The following is a 24,551-nucleotide window of genomic DNA, read 5'->3' as shown; positions in this document are numbered from 1 at the left end:
GAAAATATGAAGGAATCAAGAAAGAACGAAAGGAAGATAACGAATAAAAGGAAAGAAGTGAAGAACGGAAAAAAAGACATCCAAATACCAATTTGCTTACCGCAGTACACTATGCATCCTTTTCCTTTCCTATTCGGATGCATAGTGTACTGTGGTAAGCCATGTGTACTGTGGTTCCTATACCCATGCCACCCACATCACAGACATAGGTCTATTCCCTTGACTGCAGACTTTCTGTTGCTTTTGTCTATTGAACTGACTACATAAGCAAATATTGGATCATTGGCTTTCTGTTTTGCTTGTTTTTGCTAGGCTGCAATTTTAATGAGCACATAAAATGTGCAGATCAAAAGCTTAAGCATGGTGGTGTAGGCTGCTGTTTGAAGACCGTCAAATCATGAAGATATGAGCGCTGTTAATTATACCGCTCGAGTGCAACTTTTCTTTAAAATAATAGAGAGATAGATAGGAGGGAGAGAATGAAATGCAGAAAAAATTGAGGGAATTGAGAAAAAACTAAATGAAAAAAAAAGAACGAATAAAAGGAAGAGATGAGGCACGGAAGAAAAAGACAACCAAAATTATAACATTTTTAAGTTGTTTTAAATTGTTTTTGCTAAGCTGCATTCTTAATGAACAAAACATGTGGCAGATCAGGAGCTTAGGCATGGTGGTGTAGGCTGCATGTTTAAGGATCGTAAAAACATGTAAGAATGGAGCGCTGTTAACCATTGCGCTCAAGTGCGACTTACAATTAATATAATAGATAATAGATATCTGAGAGGGAGAGAATGAAATGCAGAAAAAATGCGTGAAAAAAAAACGAAAAGATTAAGATAACGAATAAAAGAAAAGAAATGAAGAACGGAAGAAAAAGACAAACAAATCGCAAATTTTTTACCCAGTACATTATACATCCTTTTCAGCCCCTGCTCGTGCTTGAACCCGCGCCCGTGGCTTCACAGTTAAAGCTCTAACTCCTTGTGCTACCGACGACTGTTGCTTTTGTCTATTGAACTGTCACATAAGCAAATTTCTGGTCATTGGCTTTTTGCCTCGCTCGTTTTTGCTAGGCTGCAATTTTAATGAGCACAAAAACGTGCAGATCAGGAGCTTAAGTATGGTCGTGTAGGCTGCATGTTTTAAGATTCTAAAAACACGTGAAGACAGAAACGCTGTTAACCATTGCGCTCAAGTGCGACTTACTTAGCATTTTTCATCCCCCAAAAACAGCAACATAAAACGAATCAGCGTTGCAAGAAGTGCTCTCGAAAAACAGGCACCATGGTGCTGTTTAGAAATTTTCATGTAAACAAAAGGCAGGGTAACCGACACGGGTTCGAACCCCGACCCTGAGAACAGCAGTCCTCAATCTTACCAACTGCGCTATAACGACTACATACCAACGTTTCTCACAATCGCTTTTATCGTATCAATAAACATATTTCAGATTGAGAGCATTTGAGATCACGTGAAAAGCAAAAAGTAAAGCGTAAAAAACTTAATTGAAAGCTAAGTGTGTTCTAGAATAGCGCAAAAACTGTACCGCTAAAACTTTGCAGAAAAACACACGTTTATAATAAGAACTTCAAACTTAATTCGGGAGCAAACAAAAATCACGTAGTACCCAGGACAGTAAAAATTCCCTCCTGGCGAGCATACTTTTAGGCCCTCTTGGCCTCCTGGTAACTGCACCTGACTAACAGTCTTTTGTCCCAGGTTCGGTTTTCATCCATCTACTTTGAGCCTTTTAGGTCATTGACCTCTCTCGATATGTTCACTTAACAGTGCTGCTCAATGCGGATCTTAAACATGCGCTTCGAGAGGCCCCTTAAACATGCAAAAATGTTGTTCCATTTTAGAGCTCACGCGTTTAATATATCGGATCGCTACTCTTAGTTTTTTAAATATAAAACTGGACTAGGTTTACAACAGATCACACAATATGGGTCTCCACGTGTATCGGTTCGATCCGATATGGAAACAAATCCAAGAAAAAAGATATGTCTAAGACTTGTTTTGCAAAAATATTTAAACTTAGACTTAGGTTCCGTTAAGCTCTTTGCACTCCAGATTCGAAATACCCGAAGCTGGTTTGTCAAACGTTGAATAGCAGCTCAGGCAAATTGTAAAAGTAGGATATAGAAACAGTAAATTTGATGCTCCAGAACAAGTTTCAATACAATACAGTATAAATTTACTGCTCAAGAACTGTGCTTCCATTCGCACTCTATGTCCAATTAATAAGTAAATTTAACGAATGTCGACTGTTTTTTTGGCAGTTTTTATTTAGAGCTCTATTTATATACTGATCTTTCCGTTTTGCATGTCAATTCTCAATCGTTCATTGGTTGAAGATGACGACAGAAAAACGCCACTTTTTCCATGCAAAATGGACGTCATGAATTGCTATTAACCATGTCGAATAACCAATAAATATTTCAAATCAGCGCCAGAAAATTGAAAATTGACGGAACAAATTATTTTTAAATACAACGTACACCAACGTATTCATATGACGACGTATGTCGACTTAAGTTAGAGCAGCATTTTTTGTTTTATGACAATGGTAATTTTAGCTAAGCGGGCCTGCCTTCATATCACCAGCTACGTTTTCAAATGCCAAAACATCTTTCCCGCCTGAAAGTACAGGTGAGAGCTTTACTCCTGGTCTTTGTCAACTCGATCGTTCGTTCCAACTTCTCTGATCGAACCACACCAGACACTTCGGAGGTCTCCGCAACTCGACCCCGTCTATAATAGCCTCGTTTGTCACTATCTTCAATCAACCAAATGAGATCGCCTTCTTTGAGGTTTTCTTTTACTGCAGATCGCCACTTTTGCAGATTGAAAGTTGGCAAATACTCTACGAAATTTGTCCCAAATGAGATTTGCATCAGCTCGATTTTGTCGAAACTGCTTTCGCTTCTCAAATAACTTAAGAAACACGTCGTGCTGATTCATTGCACCCACGGGACACCCAAATGAACAGAAGAAACTGAATATGATTAAATAAAAAACAACAAAAACTGCAGAATCGATAAAGTTTTTTATGCAACTATGTGTACCTAAAAAATTATTGAAACGTCGAAATCTCCAAACAAAAGCTCAATATTGCATACAAAACTCCCATATATGATCTTAAAGTACCTGCCATATATGATATACAGCTCAAAGCTGGCAGGTACTTTGATAGCAGATAATTATCTGCTCAATCAGAAATTGAAAATTTTTATAGCAGCCTTTTAAAGTAGGAGACCAGAATAAAACACAACCTAACCTATTAAAGTCGAGCGATTTGATCGTTGCTCACCGCGGTTGAAGTGAAATGGACTCCATATCTTGATGATTTTTTCAGTTCCAGCTGGCTAACAAGTTAAATCGCTTTGATCTCACCACTTGGTTCCCTATTGATCTGAAGAAAGATATCAAATTTTTGGTGTGCATTTTGAGCCAATATGTAAAATCTGCTTCAGTGTAATTGATTTAAGTACTGCTACTCTGCTGATTTAGGATCCCTAGATTGCAACTTCAAAGACCGGAACAGATAAGCTTACGTCTTTTTCGGAGGTATGCAAGCTTTCTACTACTAAAAAAATGTCTGCATTTTAAAATAGGCGCTCAACCAGGAATTGAAGTAATAATGTTTAAAAGTCAGATTCCGAGTGAGAATTTTGGTAATTATAGGTCTGAAAAATTTTCCTGTTACGAAGTACCGGAAATGTAATTCTTGGGAAGAATATAGGATTCATACTGCTCTTGTGTGTGTGTGCATGTGTGTGCATGGTGGGTGAGGTGTATCAGTAGAACCCAATACTTAACAGAAACCAATAGTAGCCCTCAAAGAACAAGTCAACATCCATCAGTGAGCTAAGCATTGACATTTACAACTTTATCAAGCATGGCAAATTTCTCTGTGTAATTCTCAACAAAAACACTGTGGTGAAGAAATGGTAGACTAAAAAGTTTTGGGGTTGAAACAGTAGAGAGAACACAGTAACAAACAACTTACAGCTCAAGAATGATTTTCATTACAAGACATCGTAACAATTTCCTGCTCAAGAATTTTGCTTCCATACCCGCTAAACGTCCACTTAATGAGAGATTCTTAAGATCCTAGCATTTTGCATGTCAATTCTCATCAACCGTTGATCGGTTGAAAAAGACAAAATTTCACTTTTTTCATGCAAAATAGAAGACATGAATTGTTTTTAACTAAGTCGAATGTCCAAGGAAGGTTTCAAATCCACATCTGGAATTTGTGAAAAATTGGCCTAACAATACAATGTACACCTACGTATTTGTATTACAACCTATGTGAGCTTAAAATAGAGCTGGATTTGATTTTTCAATAAAAATAGAAACTTTAGTTAGGAGAGGCCCTCAGATCACATGCCCCGCCTTCCAACAATAAAATAATTTTCTTGTTTGGTAGCACATGAGAGCACTACTGTGCCCTTTTGCAAACTCGATCAATCACTCACCGTCATATTCTTTAATCGTCTGCGTAACTCGAACCAGTACATCAAAACCTCGCTTGTCACTATCTTTAATGAATTAAACGAGTTCACCTTCTGATTTTTTGTGCAGTGACTGATCGTTCCCAAAACAGCAATCATTGCTTTCTGTCAGTTTCGGAGCAACTTCTGCTATACTCCTCCAAAGTGAGGTGCTGCGGTTGCCTTCCAATACTAAAATATTTTTCCCGTTTGGTAGCACACGAGAGAGCGTCACTACTGTGCCCTTTTGTAAAATCGATCAACCATTCGAACTCTCACTGATCGAACCTCACCGTCATATTCTTCCATCGTCTCCGTAACTCGAACCAGTACATAACAACCTCTTGTCACTATCTTGAATCAATTGAACGAGTTCGCCTTCTGATTTGTTTGTGCAGCGACCCATCGTTCCCCAACACAGCATTCATTGCTTTCTGTCAGCTTCGGACCAACTGCTCCTATAGTCGTCTAAAAAGAGATGCTGCGGGTGGGTTGAACTACCGTTTGATGGCCCCTTAAATTAGATTTTCTGCAACCCCTTCTTTATTCCATGCTGCAACTTACTTTGCAATTTCTTGTTAAGCTCCAGCAAAGTTTGGCCCATTGTCGCTGAGCATTGTATTCGGCTTGCCTTTTCGTGCAAAAAATCGCATAATTGCATGCGACAACTCTGTATCCAACTTGGGCACTACTTCTACATGTATCGCGCTTAAATTTAGACACACAAAAAACGTCAGCATCGCTTTTCGTTCCTTCAGCTAAACTTCAAATAGAAAAGTTAAAAGTACTACAATCTAACATTTGTACAGTCTGTTCAAGCATGTAACCGCTCGTCGGGTAAATTTGCCAAAACTGGTGCAATCGTCTGCTCTCTGCCTTTTCTGCAGGTATCACACCTGTTCTTGACTGAATGTAGGGCATTTCGTATTCGAAAGCGCCACATCTTTTGCTGAAAAGTGTTCCGTGAATAATCAGTGCCTTCATGTTGGTTGTGCTTCTACTCTGTTCGTAATAATAACTCAACTGAGTTTCCATTGCAACAATATTCGATGTTTCGCACTGAAGTCCAATTGGATTTGACCTAGTCTGCCTCTCGATTTGACTTAGTCCTTCCATATCAAGAAAGGGTGCGAAATGTAGGATTTTCTTGCCTTCTGGATTTTTTACCAATTCTCAGGGACTACAAGCACTGTTCTTGCTGTAGTAAATTGATGATTGCCTTCGCTTTTTCAATTTCTCTAACTGTTACCAGAAGTGTTGCTGGTTTGCTTTTTCTCAATGCTCGCTTTACGTATTCATTCATAAATCCTAGCCCATTGAAAATACTGAATCTTTCCTACTCAACAACTATCTTTTCAGCTTATGTCATAAAATACATTTCCCGTTTGGTAGCACATGAGAGCTTCACTACTGCGCCCTTTTGTAAACTCGATCAATCGTTCCAACTTTCACTGATCGAGCCTCACCGTCATATTCTTCGATCGTCTCCGTAACTCGAGCCAGTACATCATAACCTCGCTTGTCACTATCTTTAATCAATTAAACGAGTTCGCCTTCTGATTTGTTTGTGCAATGACTGATCGCTCCTCAACATAGAATTCATTGCTTTTTGTCAGCTTCGGACCAACTGCTTCTATACTACTCCAAAGAGAGGCGCTGTGGGTGTGTTGAGCTAACGTCTGATGGCCCGTTAAATTAGATTTTCTGCAACCCCTTCTTTATTCCATGCTGCAACGTAATTTGCATTTTCTTATTCAGCTCCAACAATGTTTGTCCCGTTTTCGCTGAACATTGTATTCGGATAGCCTTTCCGTGCAAAAAAAAGCATAAATGCATGCGACAACTCTGTATCCAAATAAGGCAGTACTTCTACATGTATCGCCCTCAAATTTAGACACGCAAAAATACGTCAGCATCGCTTTTCGTTCCTTCAACCATACTTCAAATAGAAAAGTTAAAAGCACTACAATCTAACAATTGTACAGCCTGTTGAAGCATGTAACCACTCGTCGGGTAAATTTGCCAAAACTGGTGCTATCGTTTGCTCTCTCCCTTTCTGCAGCTAACACACCTGTTCTTGACTGAATGTAGGGCATGTTGTATTCTCTCTCACTTTTAAAGATAATTTGAAAATCACGCCTCAAACTTACTTTTTCGCGTCCTTCACTAATTCAGGGTGACTAAAATCACCACTCTAATTTGACTTCCCACTGACTTGAAAAATCAGATATAAGTCTGAACAGAACTTAGAAGACAGCACACTAACACAATCTAAATATTTTGGATTCTAAAAAAAATGGGCACTAATACAATCTATTTCCTGGATTGTAAAACCAAGAGCGGCACAATATAGCTCCGCTCATCTTACAGCTTCGCTGCTAAAAACAACTAGACAGAAAACTGGTAGGACGAGAAATCGCAATAGATGGTGAAAGAACTAAAATAAGTGCTATAAACATTGTTAGAGAGCAATAAAGAAGATTTGAAGAAAGTATCAATTTATTTGGGAAGTTATCTTCCTTTTGGTTTCAGCCTATGGTTTCAACCTTTTGGTTTCAACCTATACCTAGCCAGTCCTCTTTTCAAAGAGGAGTCATAAAGATTTTCGAAGATGAAAGAAAATCAAATAAACAAAGTCGACAGATTGTCGGAAGATAACCGCGATAGACGCTTGTGGCCTTTCATGAATTGAAACAACTAAGAAAATAAGATTGACAAATCGACCACCAGACTTATAATAGACCACCAGATTTTTTGGTTTAGATTCGGACTGTCACTTTTATGAGACACATTTGCTCTACAAGGAAAAAGCCCTAATGAAGCTTTTTCAAAGTTAATATTCGATATTAAAACTCAAGACTCTATTACTCAGAAACTGTGGCTTAAAATTTTAGCGCTACTTAGATGCACACTATTGACCTTTAATTAGTAAATGTTCACAAAGTTTAAAGTTCATTAAGCGCGTTCAGAAGTCAATTTTTAAGTGAGGTAAGTCACGCAATTGACCTAAAAGCAGAACCAATGACCTCACGCACACAAATTCTAACTGCAAAGCAGTGAAATTAAATGAAGTGATTGAATAAGGCAATTCCAAGCAGCCAGGTCGTAAGAATCATCGATGAAGACGACGAACTAAAACACATAGCAGGACAATTCCTGAAATACAATTCAAAAAATTGTATTAATTTATGACCTCATAATCATTTACTCCGCTTTAAAAGGCAAATGAGAGCTGTTAGTAATGAGACTAAGTAATAAAGCAACACAAGAATTCTGTCGATGAGCCCTCTCACCAATAATATTAAATGATAAGACAAAAATAACCAAAAATCGCAATAAAAATCGCTGAAACTTTTTGAAAACACTTAGTATAAAAATCATAGAACGCAACAGCTACTGAAGGATAAAATTACATCAATTAATTGACTCCTAAAAGAACGCCGTTGAGACCTATCATCAATTAGATCAAGTGATAAGACAGCAATAAGTACAACAAATACTAGCAAACCTAAAAATCACTCAGATTTTTTTTAAAACGAACAAGCGTATAAGTCACAGAAAGCAAAAGCTATGAACTGAAATGACTTGCTTTAACTGAAGCCTTTCAAGCAACAAATGAGACCAGTCAATAATGACACTAAGAGTTAAGACTAAGAGTTAAGTTGAAAAAAAAACTCGCAAAACTCGAAAATTATTATTGAAAACAATTAGTGTCAAAGTCATAGAAAGCACTAGCTTTAAACAAAAAAAGATTAAATCGATAAAGCGAACCCTTATTAGCAGCATCAGAGTCCTGTCCCCAAAGATATTAATTGATAAGCCATCAAAAAGTGCAATAAATACTTGCAGAACTCCAAAATTCACTCAAAATTTTTGAGAAAAAGTAGCGTCAAAGTCATGAAAACCTCTCGCTAATAACTCGAGCCATTAATTAGGTTCGTTTTTGCCTCATTAACAACCAATCAGACACTTCATTGATGATATTAAGCCAAAAGCCAACAGATAATTTTACAAAAAAGCGGGCAAAATCTATAATTCACTTATATTTTATGACAACAAATAGTGGCAAAGTCATAAAAAGTGTTAGCTGCCCCTTTATGAATTCAAACAATGGCAAATAGGCACAATTAGAACACATATGTACCGTCTTAAAAGCACTGAAGGAGAGGAAAATCTGAAAACAGAAGTCAGATCGACGCACCCGAAAAAAATTCATCTAAAAAACCGCCAAATTGTTCGAACACCAAATTCTCACTCCACTTTAAAGGTATTTTGAAAAAAAGACATCGTACCAATACAATTCAAATTCTTTGAATTGTTACAAACCACGATGTCCCCAATAATAGCCGCTATCGCTTCGCGGCTATTAATAATAATTCACAACCCAAAAACCCCACTCAGATAGATCCTTTTACCTTTTTTTTCAATTTTCTCAAGTGAAAATTTTGGGAGAAAGTGAAAAAAGTAAAAGGCCACCCTCGCATATAAATTCCATTAAAAATATGGGACAATAAATGAACAGTTCGTACCTATGACCCTTCAGTTGCATGTGAGGGATCCTGACATGTTTGAAGCCTCCCTGCTTCGGCACTTTCCACATGTAGATATTGAAATCATTCGAGCCGCATACCACATAGTTGTCGGAGGGTCCGAAGAAGGAACAAACCTAAAATGGTCCAGATGATATTATGGTCGCAGTGCTGAAAATCCATTGTGGTATCAAAAAGCTGCGTACACAGTAAGATATTTTAGAAAACGTCAAAACAATAAATCACATTTTGAGTTCAGATAATATTTCTAGTAATGCGTCCTTGAGCCTTCAGCTTTAGCCATAGCTTTTTAAAACGTCCAGTAGATTGTTTGTATCACCTATAAGACTTCGATATTTCACGCCTCAGCGCAAATCATACTTATTGAGCACGAATCGTAATTAAGGAGAGCATAAATCATGTTATACATAGCTTTTTGTTACCAGAGTGCTAATCATCACTTAGCCTCGTCAGTAAATCGAAACCGAGAAATTGAACTATATTATTCTTTACTAGTTTACAACACAAAGAGGTACAACGCAAAGAGTACAGTCGCAAAAAGAACTCTCGGAACAGTTTCAACCTTTATTGTAGTAGTGCTTTTGAATAAGCAGCGACTAGCAAACGTCGCTTTTGGCTCCTCTGGTTTGTCAATGTCGTACAGATAAAGAGTAGACTGACGTCCAGAGAGCGCCAGCAACTGAGTCCCAGACGAGTCCAATGTGCAATGCATCATGTCACCGTTGTCTGTAGTCAACGACGCTGAAAATGTACTAATACTTAAAACGACAGGGAGCAGGAAGTTCCTAAATAATTTGGAACCAACAAACCTATCCTATTTAACTCTCCAACGTACCCTTTAGAAACTAGAGTATTTCAGAAATTCTGCAGTGATAGATTCGGTTTACAGATTTTCCCATACACATTGCCAGATTTTAAAACTCAAAGTGCGTGTTTCAAGATGGGATTACGTGTCTGCTAAAGTGACTGTGCGAAATTCTGACTAACATCTCGGCTAGCTACACGGTTCTCAAAGAAAGCCACATTTTCTCAGGGACTTGATCAGAGTCGTAACTCACACACATAAAAACTGAACAGAGAACCCTGAGCAGCGACAACAGTTCGACAAAACATCCGTTCGAGACCTCAATCCAATTTACATTTATAACTATCTATAACTTTTTGTTGTTCCTGTTTGTTTTTTTGTAATTATTTCACAGGATGCAGGAATATTACAGATCGATTTTAAAAATGCCTTCAATTCCATTAAACGAAGTCAAATTCTTAATGCAGCTGTTACATTAATGCCGAGTCTTGCATCATTTGCCATATATTGCTGCTCACAGCACAGTCATCTTTATTATAGTAACAAATCTGTAACGAGTCAATCTGGAGTGCAACCAGGAGATCCCTTGGGTCCTCTGTTGTTCTCTCTAACCTTGTGGCCTATAATAGAACTGATTGAATCAAAAATACCTAATCTTACCTAGCACTGTTGGTACCTTGACGATGGTATTATTGCTGGAACAGAACCCGAACTGAACGAGGCTTTAGATATATTGATTGTATCGGGCAAAACTTGCGGCCTAGAACTCAGAAGAGACAAATGTGAGGTCTGGTCAAAAGGAGCTCTGAACACGATCGATAGCAGAATTAAAAGAAACAGTAGAGAGGGACTTGAAATACTGAGTGCTGCTGTTGGATCCCCCCCCCCGGATTCGTTGCTTCCTCGATACAGAAACGTGTTCAAAAGATCGAAAAAATACTGGAGAACCTCGAGTACATAAACGACCCACAGTGTGCTCTTGGAATTCTACGTAGTTGCCTGGGTGCACCAAAAATGGTGTATTCACTGCGCTGCAATACACCATCAGATGAAGCTAAAAATATTTTTGAGGAATTTGACTCGCTTCAAAGGACAACCTCAGAATATACTGGGAACAGTCCTGTCCAATGAATCATGGCATCAAGCATATCTATCAAGTTTGCCTATCAATAAGACTGGAATTAGAATCCGACGAGCGTCTGATCAGAAAAAAGCAGCCTATATTGGTTCGATATCCCAGTCAGCTACATTAGTAGACCTTATAACTGGCCAAAGTCCGACAGCAGATTACACTTTTACCAAAATCGTTGATTAAATAAGTGGTTTGTCAATATCGCAGCTTACTCAAAGCAAAATACAGTAAGTCCTCGACGAAGTTGCTCTCAACAAATTGAAAATCAAACGAAGTACAGTGTGAAGTACAGACTTGGCGCTCCCATATATGAATAAGAAAGGAAGTGTCCCTATTGTAAAACAGGATCTTTGGATACACTCGGTGATCATGCTGTTGCATGTCATGGGCGGGGCGATATGATTTCGCGACAAGACCGCCCAAGGGACAAAATTTTATCCACTTGCAGCGCTGCCAACCTGTCACCAAATTGCGAGCAGAAAAACCTGATACCAGAAACAAATTCTCGACCTGGAGATGTGTATTTACCTTGTTGGTCTGCTAGGCAACCGGCAGCTCTGGATATAACCATTACCTCCCCACTGCAACCCAGTATTATTTCAAATGCGGCGAGGAAGTCTGGTTTTGCCCTGAGAGCTGCGGAACACAGGAAGTTGGAGCAATATTCCCAACAATGTGCCAATATAGGTGTTCAATTTATTCCCATGACTTTTGAATCATTTGGAGGACTGTCTGAATTGGTCAGAAAGACATTGAAGCGAATAACTCTGCTCATTGACAACAGAAGTTTGTACTCAGCTGGTTTGTCAGTTGCTTTCAGAAGGCTTGCGCAATTGGTTTCAGTCACACTAACGCGAGGAAACGCTATAGCTGATAGCAAGAAGCGTAGAACTGTGAGCCAGCTGCAAGCAAAAGAAGCCTCCTTAATGTCTCACATGACTTTCGATTGTGCGGGTTTCAGTATCCCAATTGCAAACCAAATAGTGTGGGTCCACTATCCTAGTTGAAAACCCGATTGTGTGGGTTTTACTATTCCAAATGAAAACACGATTGATTAAGTTTCATTAATTATGAGTTTTATTCTTACCTGACCAAAGTGGGGAGAATAGAAACATATATTTCATATCTGGAATACTAAAATGAACTGTTGAAAATTGATTTATTAAACTGGTGATCTCTGTTTTATAAACCCAGTCATGGTAACCAAGTTAATTGTTAATTCAAATTTGTTTTCTTAAAAAAAATGAAACAACTATAGCATTCAATTTCATCAACACCTCACCCAAAGAATCCTGTTGGTGTTGCTTAGTCTGTGTGTAGTGTATCACCACCTGGTCCTTGCTCTTCCTCAGGTCTCGGAGAGACAGACCACTGATGCTATTAGCTGCCACTATGTAGTTCCCATCACATGGCACAAACTTAACACACCTGAAAACAAACCCACCCAACAGTTCAACATTTATAGATTTTGCTGGAGTTTTGAAAAGATTCGCCGACAAATCGTTGACACAGTTACTGTGATAATGTGGTTAATGTTGTGTGTTGCTCGAAAGCTGAGAGTAAGGTCCTAAAAACAGCCGATTTTGGCTTTCACCATTTTTAATCGGGTCCACAGTTGCATTCTTATTCTTAGTTGCATAATAGGTGGCAATTAGGTTATAATTACGATTAAGTGGCTTTCCACTGATATACAATCTGACCTGAAACTAGAGTATACACAGTCATCTCTGATGACAGCTGTCCTGTGAGGTTGCTGTTGTCCATTAACATCCGATTGAGGCGGAACCCTTTGGTCCACAGACATCAATTTGCCACAGGAAGCACCAGCTATGCTCACATTTGGATTCGTAGGATGACAGTCTATGAAGAGTATCTCAGTTCCACTGAAGGTGAAGTCAGCCAACAATTTATTTGAATGCACATCATGGCTTAATATCTGGAACAAACGAACAGTCTCATAATTTCAAGACGCTTCACTGATGACTATGATAATCTTACAATGATAAAGATCTTTTATTCCGAGACATAAATAAAACACTTAGATAAAAATTGATATACCCAATAGCAACTGGTTAAACAAATGTACATGCTTTTTTAAAACACCTAAACAGTAGCCATCAAACAATTGAAATTTAAGACAACCGACTTCAGCATTAAAACGTTCTTCAGGACGCTTAAATAAGTAACCCTGATCAACCGTCACCGAATTAATATATGATATATTAAAGGTAGTTTATAAAACCTCTGACGTAATTTTTAATGGCGTGGCTTCGCATTAATGATCAAAAATTCGTATTTCTTTTTTCAACTTGGTATTTCGCGGTGCTGGCAATATGGAATTATTAGAAATCCAGATATAAATATACACCTACACGTTCGTCATTGCCACCTGACATCAGTAATGAGGCGTCTGAATTGAAGCAGGTTGTAAACACATTCGAGTCGTGTTTGCTACACATCTGCATGTGGTAGCTTGGTTGTCTCTCATTAACACACTGAACATTGTAAAAATGGATAACACAAGAAGCAGCACTTAAGTTCACAACAGCGACGAGATCTAACTAAAAATTACAAACGGCCAAAGTCAAAAACTGCTATTCAGAATGTAAAATTCGAATGATCCCGATATTAAAATCAAATTTATTTAAAGTTTTGACTAGGGTAAATAATTTATGCTCAAAACCATCATGATCGCGTGATCAAATGATCGTAACATAAATCGGAGAGATGACGAACTACAATACAGGAGGGAAGAGTCTGAATTGCAATTCAAAGAATTGAATTCACTGATGATCTGGCCAAAATCCTGATTCGAAGAAGCATATACCAAAATATTCTGCTCAACAAAGCATATGCCAAAAATCTTTAAATCAATTTTTAAAAACCAGCTTTGACGGATCCACTAAATCATATCACAGCATACTCTAGACTCTGGGCACCGCTAGGATGCACCCATTTTGTACAACACCAGCCAGAGACTAATAAAAGAGACAACACATCAGACTCCCGGCGAAATTCGATTTTTACTGTTTGAAAAAAAATGTCGGAAGAGTCATTAAGACAAGCAAATAAAACCTTTAATCTGTAAGAATACAAAAGTACCCAATATTAGACTAAACAAAATTCAGCTTACCAAGGGACCAACTAACAAAAATGAAGGCAAAAATAAAAATTTTTAGAAAACGAACCTTGCCAATGACACAATTAGCTACAAATTGAAAAACTAAAAAAATTCAAGCTTACTAAATTAGAAATTCGATAGGACCTGCCAAAACTGAGGCCAGGTAAAAAGAAAACAAAGAACAAAGACAGATGTCACGCCCCTATTTCGTGCCTCATAGTTACGGGATGTTTTGCCTATAAATACCCATAAATAGTGCTATAATTCAGTTCATATTCAGATACATCTCAAGGCCATATATAGTCAGTATCCCCATCTAGGCCTATAAACCCTAATTTGTTTGTTTACTAAAAACATCCGCAGATTGACAATTTACTGATAAACATATTAAGAGGCTAAAGCCTAATATTTACCTTTCTGAGTTCCCTGACGATGAATTCGCATAATTGGCAAATAATTTCATGAGAAACTATGTGCTCGGCGAAGTAATTATTCTGATAAAGTAGGTGCTAATACGGAAATCGCATATGTACTTAATAAACATCAAGAGACGTACAAAAACCAGAAACTGCCCAACTTGTAGATCAGTAAAAACTTACGAAGGACCAATACAACTCAAGGTACAACTCAGCGGAACCCACGATCTCCAGAACACCGGAGAACCAGCCTGAAAATCAGTTGATCGCAATCTCTTGAAAACCTGAAAAAACTTGAAAACTTCTTATTGATTATTGTTGATAAATTCTCGCTAAAATAATTAAAGATTGAAATGGAAAATCTTTATAAAACGCTAAGTTATAAGAGGCTTCTATATAGCTAAATAATTCCGAGAAAAGCTAATTAAAACGAGGCAAATAGTGGATATATCACGCATCTGAACCACTCAATAAAAGGCTATTACTAGCTAATTTAATTTAAAAAATATCTGCTAAAAATCGCACTATGAAACATCCAAAATAAGTCCGTGTACAATGACGATTATTCAAAACAATTACTCCGAATATTAACACACGAAGAAACACGAGGAACACTCTTAAAATCAGTGCGTAACATGGTGACAGGAGTTATTAACTGTTTCCGAATTTAACGGACCGAAATTCCTATTAATTCTTTGACAAATTTGACATTTTTTCCCTTCTTTTGATATTTTCTTTATTCTCTTTCATTTCAATATCTCAATAGTCTTCAGCCAGCATCCAGCACACCATTTTCCGAGCAAAACGATAATGCAAAAAACAGTAACAAAGGAAAGAATGGGTGGAAACTGTGTTTGCGTCTTTGTGGACTAAATGCAACAATAATTCAAAAATGCTTGAGTGGATAACAACTGGAGCAAACTCAACCAAAGCCACCACAACGGACGAAAACAACACAGGGTATTTACAAAAGAGGATATTGTGAGCAAATGAATTCGTAAAAATACTCTCTGGTGCTCTATGTCAATTTATAAAGAACACATTCTCCCCGCTATTAATAATTGTCGCGCTTCCCCCAATTTTGTTGAACATATAGAAGGAAATAACATAAAAATAAAGCAAAACAGTAATAAAACGCAAGCTCAGTCAGTAACCGCTTCCTCCTCTTCAATTTAAAAATCTATTGTAATTTATGTGCTAGATAATGAAGAAAAGCGTGTTGTAATTTATTGGATAGCAAAAGGCCTAAATCAAAAAGTGCGCAAGTTTGAAGTTTCTTACAAATTAGGCCAAACTTCCGCACTTTTTGAGTTAGGCTTCTGGCTATACAATAAATTACAACACGCTTATCTTCCTTATCTAGCAAATTGATTACAGTAGACTTCTAAATTGAAGAGGAGAAAGCGGTTACTATCTGAGCCTGCGTTTTATTACTGTTTGGTTTGCCCTCTTTTAATTAATGTTCAGAATGCGGTTTCAGTAATTTAGCACTTTCTGAGGTTATCTGGTAATCAGTAATGTTGTCAAGGTTAATTTTGGTATCTGATTGAAGTTTGTTACACATTAGGCCAACCAGATACCGAAATTAACCTTGACAACATCATTACTGATTACCAGATAATCTCAGAATAAACTAAATTACTGAAACCACATTCTGAACATTAATTAAAAGAGGGCAAACCAAATTTATTTAATCAGTTCCAGAGGTTAATGAATCAAACAGTGAATTCGGCCATTATGCTGTTGCCTATCAGACAGCAGCTTCCACAAGGCCTGTGCGGTCGTGGTCCCCACAAAAATTGCTAGAGTAAGGGGCACTCTTTAATGGTGAGACTTCGGCGGCCCTTAAGGTTTCAACGTTAGCAGTCTGACGATTTAACCTGAGCTTTAGGCACTAGTTTCTTAAACAGCCCATCTTTATTCTTTTTCGAGCAAATGGTTTCAGTAGTTTCTTTTTCTGAGCTCTTGTGCTACTCATCAACTAGTTAGGACAGTCATTTTTCATTTTATTTATCTGTTAACCAGTTAATCTCCCCATTAAGTTAAGTGAGCTATTTAATACTTTAGAACGAAATGAGACTGATTGAACGATAAGTATATAAACTAAACGGGTAAAAACCAAAATGACAGATGCGCAAATCAACAGCACACCCTTCTCTGGATCAGAAACAGACCATTCTAACGAGTTTGAACAGTTAATAACGGGAGCAGTCGGTGTCGCAGGAACTGCAGGGGTGCAACAATCGAATTTTCTGCAATTACACTAAACAGGAGATGCTTTAAGATAATTCTTAACCCTACCAGAAGCTACCAGACTAGTTTTTGCAGACAGTATAACAGCTCTGAGAAATAGATTCACACAAGATGACTTGAAAGACATCAGAAAAAAAGTTTAAACCGCTTCTTTATTAAGGCTATGCCAAATCGCTTTAAGCCTAAGCTGATAGAACGGCCAGGTACAGAGACAATAGATCAGTTATGTACCTTAGCTAGCCAACAGATTGAAATAAGGGAGATGTGTAACAGAGAAGAGTACTTTGATGATGGATTTAACGAAATAACTGTATCAAACACAGATTAAATGTTAAAAGCAATATCTGTTATTTCAAATAATCAAAAAGAACGTGAGCAGAAACTTGAGCAGAAAGTAGCACCTAAAAGTGAGGCATCAGAACAAGGCCCAGAAAACATTTTCACACCACATTACCCTCAACAAATCTATAGACAAAGTTATAGACCAAATTATCGCCCGCAATACCAAAATTATCAGCCAAATTACCGCCAATATCAGCCTTATTATCATCAATTTCAGCAAAACTATCGGCCTCAGCAACACTACGCCCCCGTCCTAATAATTACCGAGAGTATAGATTGCAAGTTAATGCTCCTAGACTATTTTATTACAATGAACAGACATACACCCGGAATTATTAGAGCAAACCCCCATTTGTTCACCATCCTATATTAATAGGCCTATTTACAAGTTCCCAACAAAAAATACCCCTGCAAACCTTCTTCGACAGGGAATAGTTTATGATAGCCAAACTGCAGCACAAAACTGTTATGGTATTCAAAAAGTAGAAGAGTTTAGTTATGCAGGTTTACTTCAGCACAAAAATGCCAGAGGTATAAACTACCCATTTAATCAACAAAAAAACTAATAAAGCCATCCAATCTTAAAATCCAAAATAAAAACTATAAAAACTCAGTTAATTGTTATAACGAAAGCACGTCCAGTCCTAGTTTAGATAAAGTAATAAAACCAGTTTACCGAAAATAATAAAATGCGTAGAAAACGCAAAAGAAACCGTAATAAAAAAGTGAATAAATTGTGCAATTCGCAACACAAGTACCGCAACCCGCATCAAAGCGAGTAACATTTGTTTAGCAATTATTTAGCTTTGTCCCACTTTTAGGCAGAACATTATCCTATGTTAAATTTAAATTTAACGAAGAATTAGATAGGCGCACTAACCGATAAAGGAGCATTTGCAAAAGTGATAAGCCGTGAGTTTTACAAGGAACTTATTAACACCAATATTAATTCAATAACACATATAGAAAAGCTTGAACTAGACAAAGTTCAAATGGCAAACGGAAACATAGTTAAAAATGAGAAAGCAATTTAAGTTACTTTAAAATTGGGCACACAAACGTTTACTGAAGACTTGTTTTACTTGTCACAACTCCCGTAATATAAGGCAACCCATTCTTTGTTAAACATAAATTTAGCACCTGCCTAGGACAAAGCTACATTAAATTCCCTGACCAAACTCTACAAATAAACCAAATATAGCCAGAAAAGCAACCCAGAAGGGTAGTAAAGCGGAAAAAACTTGAAGTTTATACCCAGAAAAAGCAAGTATTAAAACCAAATCAACAAGCAATTCTTGAATGCAAACTCCAGGACAAGCTAGAATCATTCACTGACAATTGTGGAGTGATAATTTTGAGTGAAATCTTTGAAAAAGACAGTGAAGTAATATTAACGTCCTCTTAAGTTGCTGAAAATAATATTCTTTATATCTATGTCCTGAACATTACTGAACACCCAGTCACAATAAAAACAGGCGAGGAAATAGCCAAATTCTCCTTCTTAACGTCTGACCAAGCTCAAAAGTTACTAGAAGTAGATCCTCAATTAATTAATGTTGCGAAAATGAGCGATAATTATTTAACAGAAATAAACCAATTAATTCAAGTGACAGATAGGAAAGTAGAACCAGTAAAACCGTCCCCAGAATATGAAAAATTGTGGTTCCCAACGCCGGAAACGTGCCCTGGCCCGACAAACTTGTCGCCCTTGCAGAGAGAAATCTTTGAGTAATTGCTACAACTGCAAGAAAAGGAAAAATTAGACCCAAAAAGCAACCATCAGGACAAAATCAATTTTGAGCAAATTCCCGTGGGAAAAATCGGCCCTCAACGATGAACAAAAAGCTGTAGTAGGCGAAATATTAGTTGAATTCAGTGATATCTTTGCGAAACACAGATTTGACGTCGGATATAATACAGATTTAAAAATAAAGTTAACTCCAGAAAGAAGTATACCAATCTATGAGCAAGGCCCTCCAACGCCTATCCCTTTGAGAAATGAGCTGCAAGTAGAGCTAGCATTAATGCATTACTACGGATTAATAACGAATTTGTCTCAATCAAGATACAGTATTCCCCCATTTGCCCTACGAAAAAACTCAGGAAGACTTAGACCTGAGAAAAGTAAATCCTTAGCTTAAAAATGACTATGTGAACACCAACTTCCCGATTTCGAACATGAGCGATGCAATAAACTACTTTGCCGGGAAAAATTGTTTACGAAACTTTGCTTCGAGGACCTATGCATATAAATGTCTTGCCCAGGGATTAAACAAGTCAGTAACCGGATTTAGCTCTTTCATTATACATTACTTGGACCCATGCTTGATCTCAGGAAATTGTACTCAGTTTAGAGATATTGGAAACGCTGTAACAAATTTTGAACAATTAATACCCTCTTTACGTGAAATATTTATCTGTATACGTCAATCGGGACTGAAACAGTCACCCGAAAAGTGTTAATAGCAACCGATACAATGAAATTCCTTAGAAATAACATTAGTGCAGAAGGAATATCACCAGAAAAGTCGAAAATCACTAAACTCCTTGCTAAACTCAAAATGCCGAAAACAACGAATCAAGTAAAACTTCCGTAACGACATCCCTAATTTAGGTGAGAAACTAATGTCATTTTACAAGCTCTTGAAGAAGGATGCAGTAATGGAAACAACAGAAGAACACGTAAAAGCATTAGAAGTAATAAAGAAGGATCTAATTGAAGCCACAAATTTAACAGTGCGATTACCAAAACCAGGTTTACAGTATGTCATTCTTTGTGATGCTAGTTACCACGGTGCACGTTTTGTACTAATGGTGCAAGATTATGTAAACAAAATTGGAAAAAGAAGAAAACCGTATCGTTTGGATCATATTTGTTTATCGCAACGCAATTAAAGTTCTCAATCTATAACAAAGAGATCCTAGCTTTGTATTATGCGCTGGACTACTTTTCGCACTACATTTGGGGATCAAGCAAACAAGTAATTATACTCACTGACAACAATTCTTTCAAGCAAAATTAATACCGCCATCTCTTTGGAATTGTTTAGATAGAATACTCGCCTTTAACATAGTATTTGCACACATTCCTGAACACTAATTATGCCACAGATTCCCTCTCTAAAATGGAGAATGATAAAACAGCACCAATGTCCTCAAAGTTAACAGATAGAACTCCAGTTAAAGAAATAGAAATTGATACTGAAGCACAAAATCCTGATGTTGAACTGAATGTACTATTAGATGCCGAAATCCCTAATGATGAAATAAAAGTAGACGTATTAGATGCTCTCAAAAAAACTCGGCTTCTATGATGATTACAAAAAACGTCAGAAAAGTTTACCCAAAACAGAAGTTCAAGGGCTTTTTAAGCTAAAAAGAAAGCAAGAAATAAACTCAATTCAGTACCCAAATCCATTAGATGAGTTCCCAGACCTTACAGACAACTTAATTAGCCTCAATTTAGCAGACGAGCAACAAAAAGATGCAGATATTAGAACAGTAAAAGGCTGGATTCATTAAAACATTCAACAACCAGACCTAACCGTACGCTTCAACAAACTTAAAAAAGTATCACAAACATTTAAAGATTATTTCTCGAAAGGAATGTCTTAAACCGGAATTTTTGTGATGATACAGGAAAAGTACTTCATAAACAATTCGGTGTACCTAAGCATTTGTGGAAAGAGACTATATATAAGCTCCATAATTCACAAACAGCAGGACACTTAGGCATTAAAGCAACGATTCAAGAGTTTCTAAAAGCGATTCTATTATCCAGCTTTCACTGAACATTTTATTAGTTTCATTAAAAACTGCCTCACTTGCCTCCAACTAAACAGAGTCCCAAAAAGCCGCATTACACCAAAGCTGCAACCAGTTAGCTCACTACAATCATACCTAGGATATGCCTCAAATTGGTTTAGTAGGCCCACTTAAGTCCACACAGTTTAAAAATGTTTTGAGTGGAATAGATGTTTTCACAAAATACCTATTCGCAGTCCCTTTAACCAACGGATATGCTGACACCGTAGCTCGAGAACTAGTAAAGTTGTTCTTCCAACACAACTACATCCCTCAAACAAAACTTAGTGACTTAGGAACAAACTTTACTTCAGAATTAAAGTCTGAATTAGCAAGTTTATTAGAAGTAAAGTTGAAGCACGCCTCACTAAAGCACCGTCAAACTATCGGAGCAGTAGAAAGATCACATGGACCATTAAACAAATCTTGAATATCAATACTGAGGAAATATGGAAGGACTGGCACAAATACGTTCCTCTAGAAACATTCATTCATAATACTTCAAATCATTCAGCAATAAATTATTGTCCTTCAACTTTATTCCATGGCAAAGAACCAATAAAACCCCTTGATATTAGGCTCTCCAGAAAAGTAATGGATGCAGTAGCAGTACATTCAGACTGTGTAAATGAGCTGCAAGATGCCATGATGCAAAAGTTGGAGGGAAAACAAGGAAAAAATGACAAGAGCGAACCTGAAGTATAAAAAGTATTATGACCAAAAAGCTTCAGCAAAACCCATTCCACAAAAATCATTCTGTCTGCTTTTGAATCCTAAGTTGATAGAACAATCAACAGTAATTGCTTCCCCAGGTCAGAAATGGCTACCGCTGTATGAAGTTGAAAAAGTCCTTAATGATTCAAATTACATTCGAAACGTAAACACAAATTACACACAATGTGTCCATCGTATCAGATTGAAACCAATCAAAACAAGCGAAACACCTGAAGACCTCGAGGTTATCAATCCTGCAGATTTTCAACCCGATCCATCAAGACGACAACACATGGAACCAGATCTCTTTGATAAACACATTCAGGAATTAATTAATGAGCGAGAAAAAGAAACCGAGAGAACAAAAACAAAGATACGAGACCCAGTCAGAGTGACCATAAACGTTTCCCTATGAGGACCATTAACAGGTCCAGTAGCAGCAGCAACTCCCGTACCACATCCGGCCCCACCAACAGTAGCATTACCAGCAGTTAGACCACAAACAGCCACAGTACATTTTCCGGTGTTTGACACTTCAAGTTCAGATGAAGTAATTCCTAACTTTTTTGACGAAAATAGCAGTTCAGATGAGAACCTAGCCGACCTGAACCTAGCGCCGATCAAATAGCCAGAATACCGGTTAATCCGTTGATTGCAGATGAAATTAGGCAACAAAAACCAGAAGTTCGTGTCCCTCTGGTATCATCTTCATCAGATGACAAAATGTTTCCACCTCTTCAACAGCCCCAACCAGCAATAGTACCATTCGATATTGAGTCACCTCCAGAAACACATGAAGAATAATTTGCATTAAAGAGAGGAAACTAAGAGCTCCGCCTTTTCAGCCAAAACGAAAACCGGAGAAATAAATCTTATTGCATCAAGAAGACAGAAGAAACCCTTACCGATCTGACCAACTTAGAAGATCAGGCAGTCGAAAACCGCGAAACGCACAAGCTTGATTGGAACAAGAAAAAGAAGCAATAAAAGCATCAGCACAAGCAGCAAAACATAGCAAGTTTAGCAAAAAATTCAGGGAAAAAATTCAGCAGTCCAGTAAACAAACCAGTCACTAGATCACACACAAAAAACTCTTCACCGAGCTCATCTAATCAAAAATTAAATCATTTCAGTAAAAAAAGCAACATATCTCAGTTCACCAAAAGATATCTTACAATCTCTGCACGCTTTTCCCATAGCCATCTACATCCACTAGCATGTATACATCCAGTAAAGTCTAGCAGTACCCACTACCTGCCCCAAAAGCCCAATAAGCCCGAGCGACATGGTCCTTAAGTCCAAAAATCGCCTAAAAATCAATAAAATTCGACCTCAAAATCCAGTTATTTTAATATATCTCAAAAACCACTGGTACGAAACTGGATTAACCTAGTGTTCTGAAAAACACTTGTCCAGCAGAAGCAATCCCAGCAATAATCGACCCATTCCAGCCCGTTCTAGGTACCAAAAACTTAGCATAAAATTGACCTTTCCAAAAATCCTGGGTTCACTTCAGAAAAACAGTCATAAAATTGTCAAATTCCCCAAACACTCTAAATTTTTGCGCCGCGAGTTTTTTGAGCAGAGGAATTGACCTGCAAATTTGGAAGCAATTTGGAGCAGTTTAAAGATCGAGTGACCGCTCGAATTCACTGATAACTCCTACAAAACTTCCCTAATTGACCCATTTTATAGACTTAGACCATTCTACTGTTTATGCTTGACACCCCAGTACCTAAAAATCCTGCCAAAAATTAAGAGTTGAGATATGACAAGAATACCAAGCCCTAAGAAAGTGCGTTAAAATTGATCAAAATGTAATGAAAATTATACCCCAACAATAGGTCAAAACCTGCCCCAAATGCCTCCTACAGCTGCCACCCACATGGCACAACCTCCGACAACCATTAGAACCAGTTAATTCCAAGTATATGTAGAAAAATGACAAAAAACGAAAATCGCGCTTATGCTTCAATTCACTACGTCAAAAATTTTGTCATTTTGTCCCACCTGATCCGATTGATGCCACCTATACCCCCTACTAACCTAGTACAAACCCCCTCTAGCCTAGTAGTACCATAAAACCAGTCCCAGTTCACCCTAGTACCAGCATTGAAGACTTAAGTCCAAATAAGCTCTAAAATGGTCCCAATTTCGTCTGAAAAAATTCAGTTATTTCCCTTTAAAATCAACAATTTTGACTTCTGACAAAAATTGACTATACCACCAGCCTCCCCACACCTATGTTTCTCAGAATATGCACTCCCACCCCCCTAGTGCCAATACAAGCTGAGAGAAGACTGTCAAAGTTTAGAAAATCACAAAATTGTGTTCAATTCCTGAATAAAGTGACCAAAAAAGCATCTTAATACCCGAATATGTCAATTATTATTGTTCAATTAGTCAGCCCTAATTATGAGCAGTCCAACCAGAGACATTTGAACCATTTTGACCAAGTTAAACATAGCCCCATAACCAACAACCTATCATCTACTTTCAAAACACCCAGGTTCACTGCAGCAAAAGCGTTGTAACTCGTGAAAAAATAGTTGAAACCGTCCAATTGACAAATTTTGAGCTCGATCCAAGCATTTTAAAAATTGAGTGACGACGAGGACGCAATTTTTGAAGACTTTGAAAATTCACGAACATGTCCATAAAATCTGAAATAATTACACAAAACCTGACATTATTAGCTTAAAACATTCGCATGCTTCAACTCTACACGCTCATATTAAAAATATTGAAAATTGTTAAGTAAAATGTCGAAATAATAGCAAAAAACTGAAGCCTACCAAACTCTTCTCATTTCAGTCAAAATAGCGCAAGATTTACACCAGAAAACTCAACCAGAAAAAAGTCAAAATAGCGCAAGATGCACCAAACTGCACCAATTGCTGCCAGCAACATAGTAG

The 24,551-nt window shown here is 37.5% G+C and overlaps 1 protein-coding gene across 1 annotated transcript in view; it reads right to left on the bottom strand.

Annotated features, from left to right (window-relative positions):
- The window catches only part of LOC142338465 (DDB1- and CUL4-associated factor 5-like), a 51,281-nt gene that overhangs the window by 19,462 nt on the left and 7,268 nt on the right, over positions 1 to 24,551 (bottom strand). Inside the window, exons 2-6 of the mRNA XM_075388233.1 lie at positions 13,359 to 13,481; positions 12,687 to 12,922; positions 12,269 to 12,414; positions 9,612 to 9,790; positions 9,029 to 9,165 (exon numbers count right to left, since the gene is read on the bottom strand). Of these exons, the coding sequence (XP_075244348.1) occupies positions 9,029 to 9,165; positions 9,612 to 9,790; positions 12,269 to 12,414; positions 12,687 to 12,922; positions 13,359 to 13,481 (821 nt within the window). The remainder of the gene's footprint in view (positions 1 to 9,028; positions 9,166 to 9,611; positions 9,791 to 12,268; positions 12,415 to 12,686; positions 12,923 to 13,358; positions 13,482 to 24,551) is intronic.

The sequence above is a fragment of the Convolutriloba macropyga genome, chromosome 4 (genome assembly GCF_964194025.1).
Source record: "Convolutriloba macropyga chromosome 4, txConMacr16.3, whole genome shotgun sequence".
Taxonomy (NCBI): domain Eukaryota; kingdom Metazoa; phylum Xenacoelomorpha; order Acoela; family Convolutidae; genus Convolutriloba; species Convolutriloba macropyga.
This window is presented reverse-complemented; position numbering and strand designations above follow the sequence as displayed.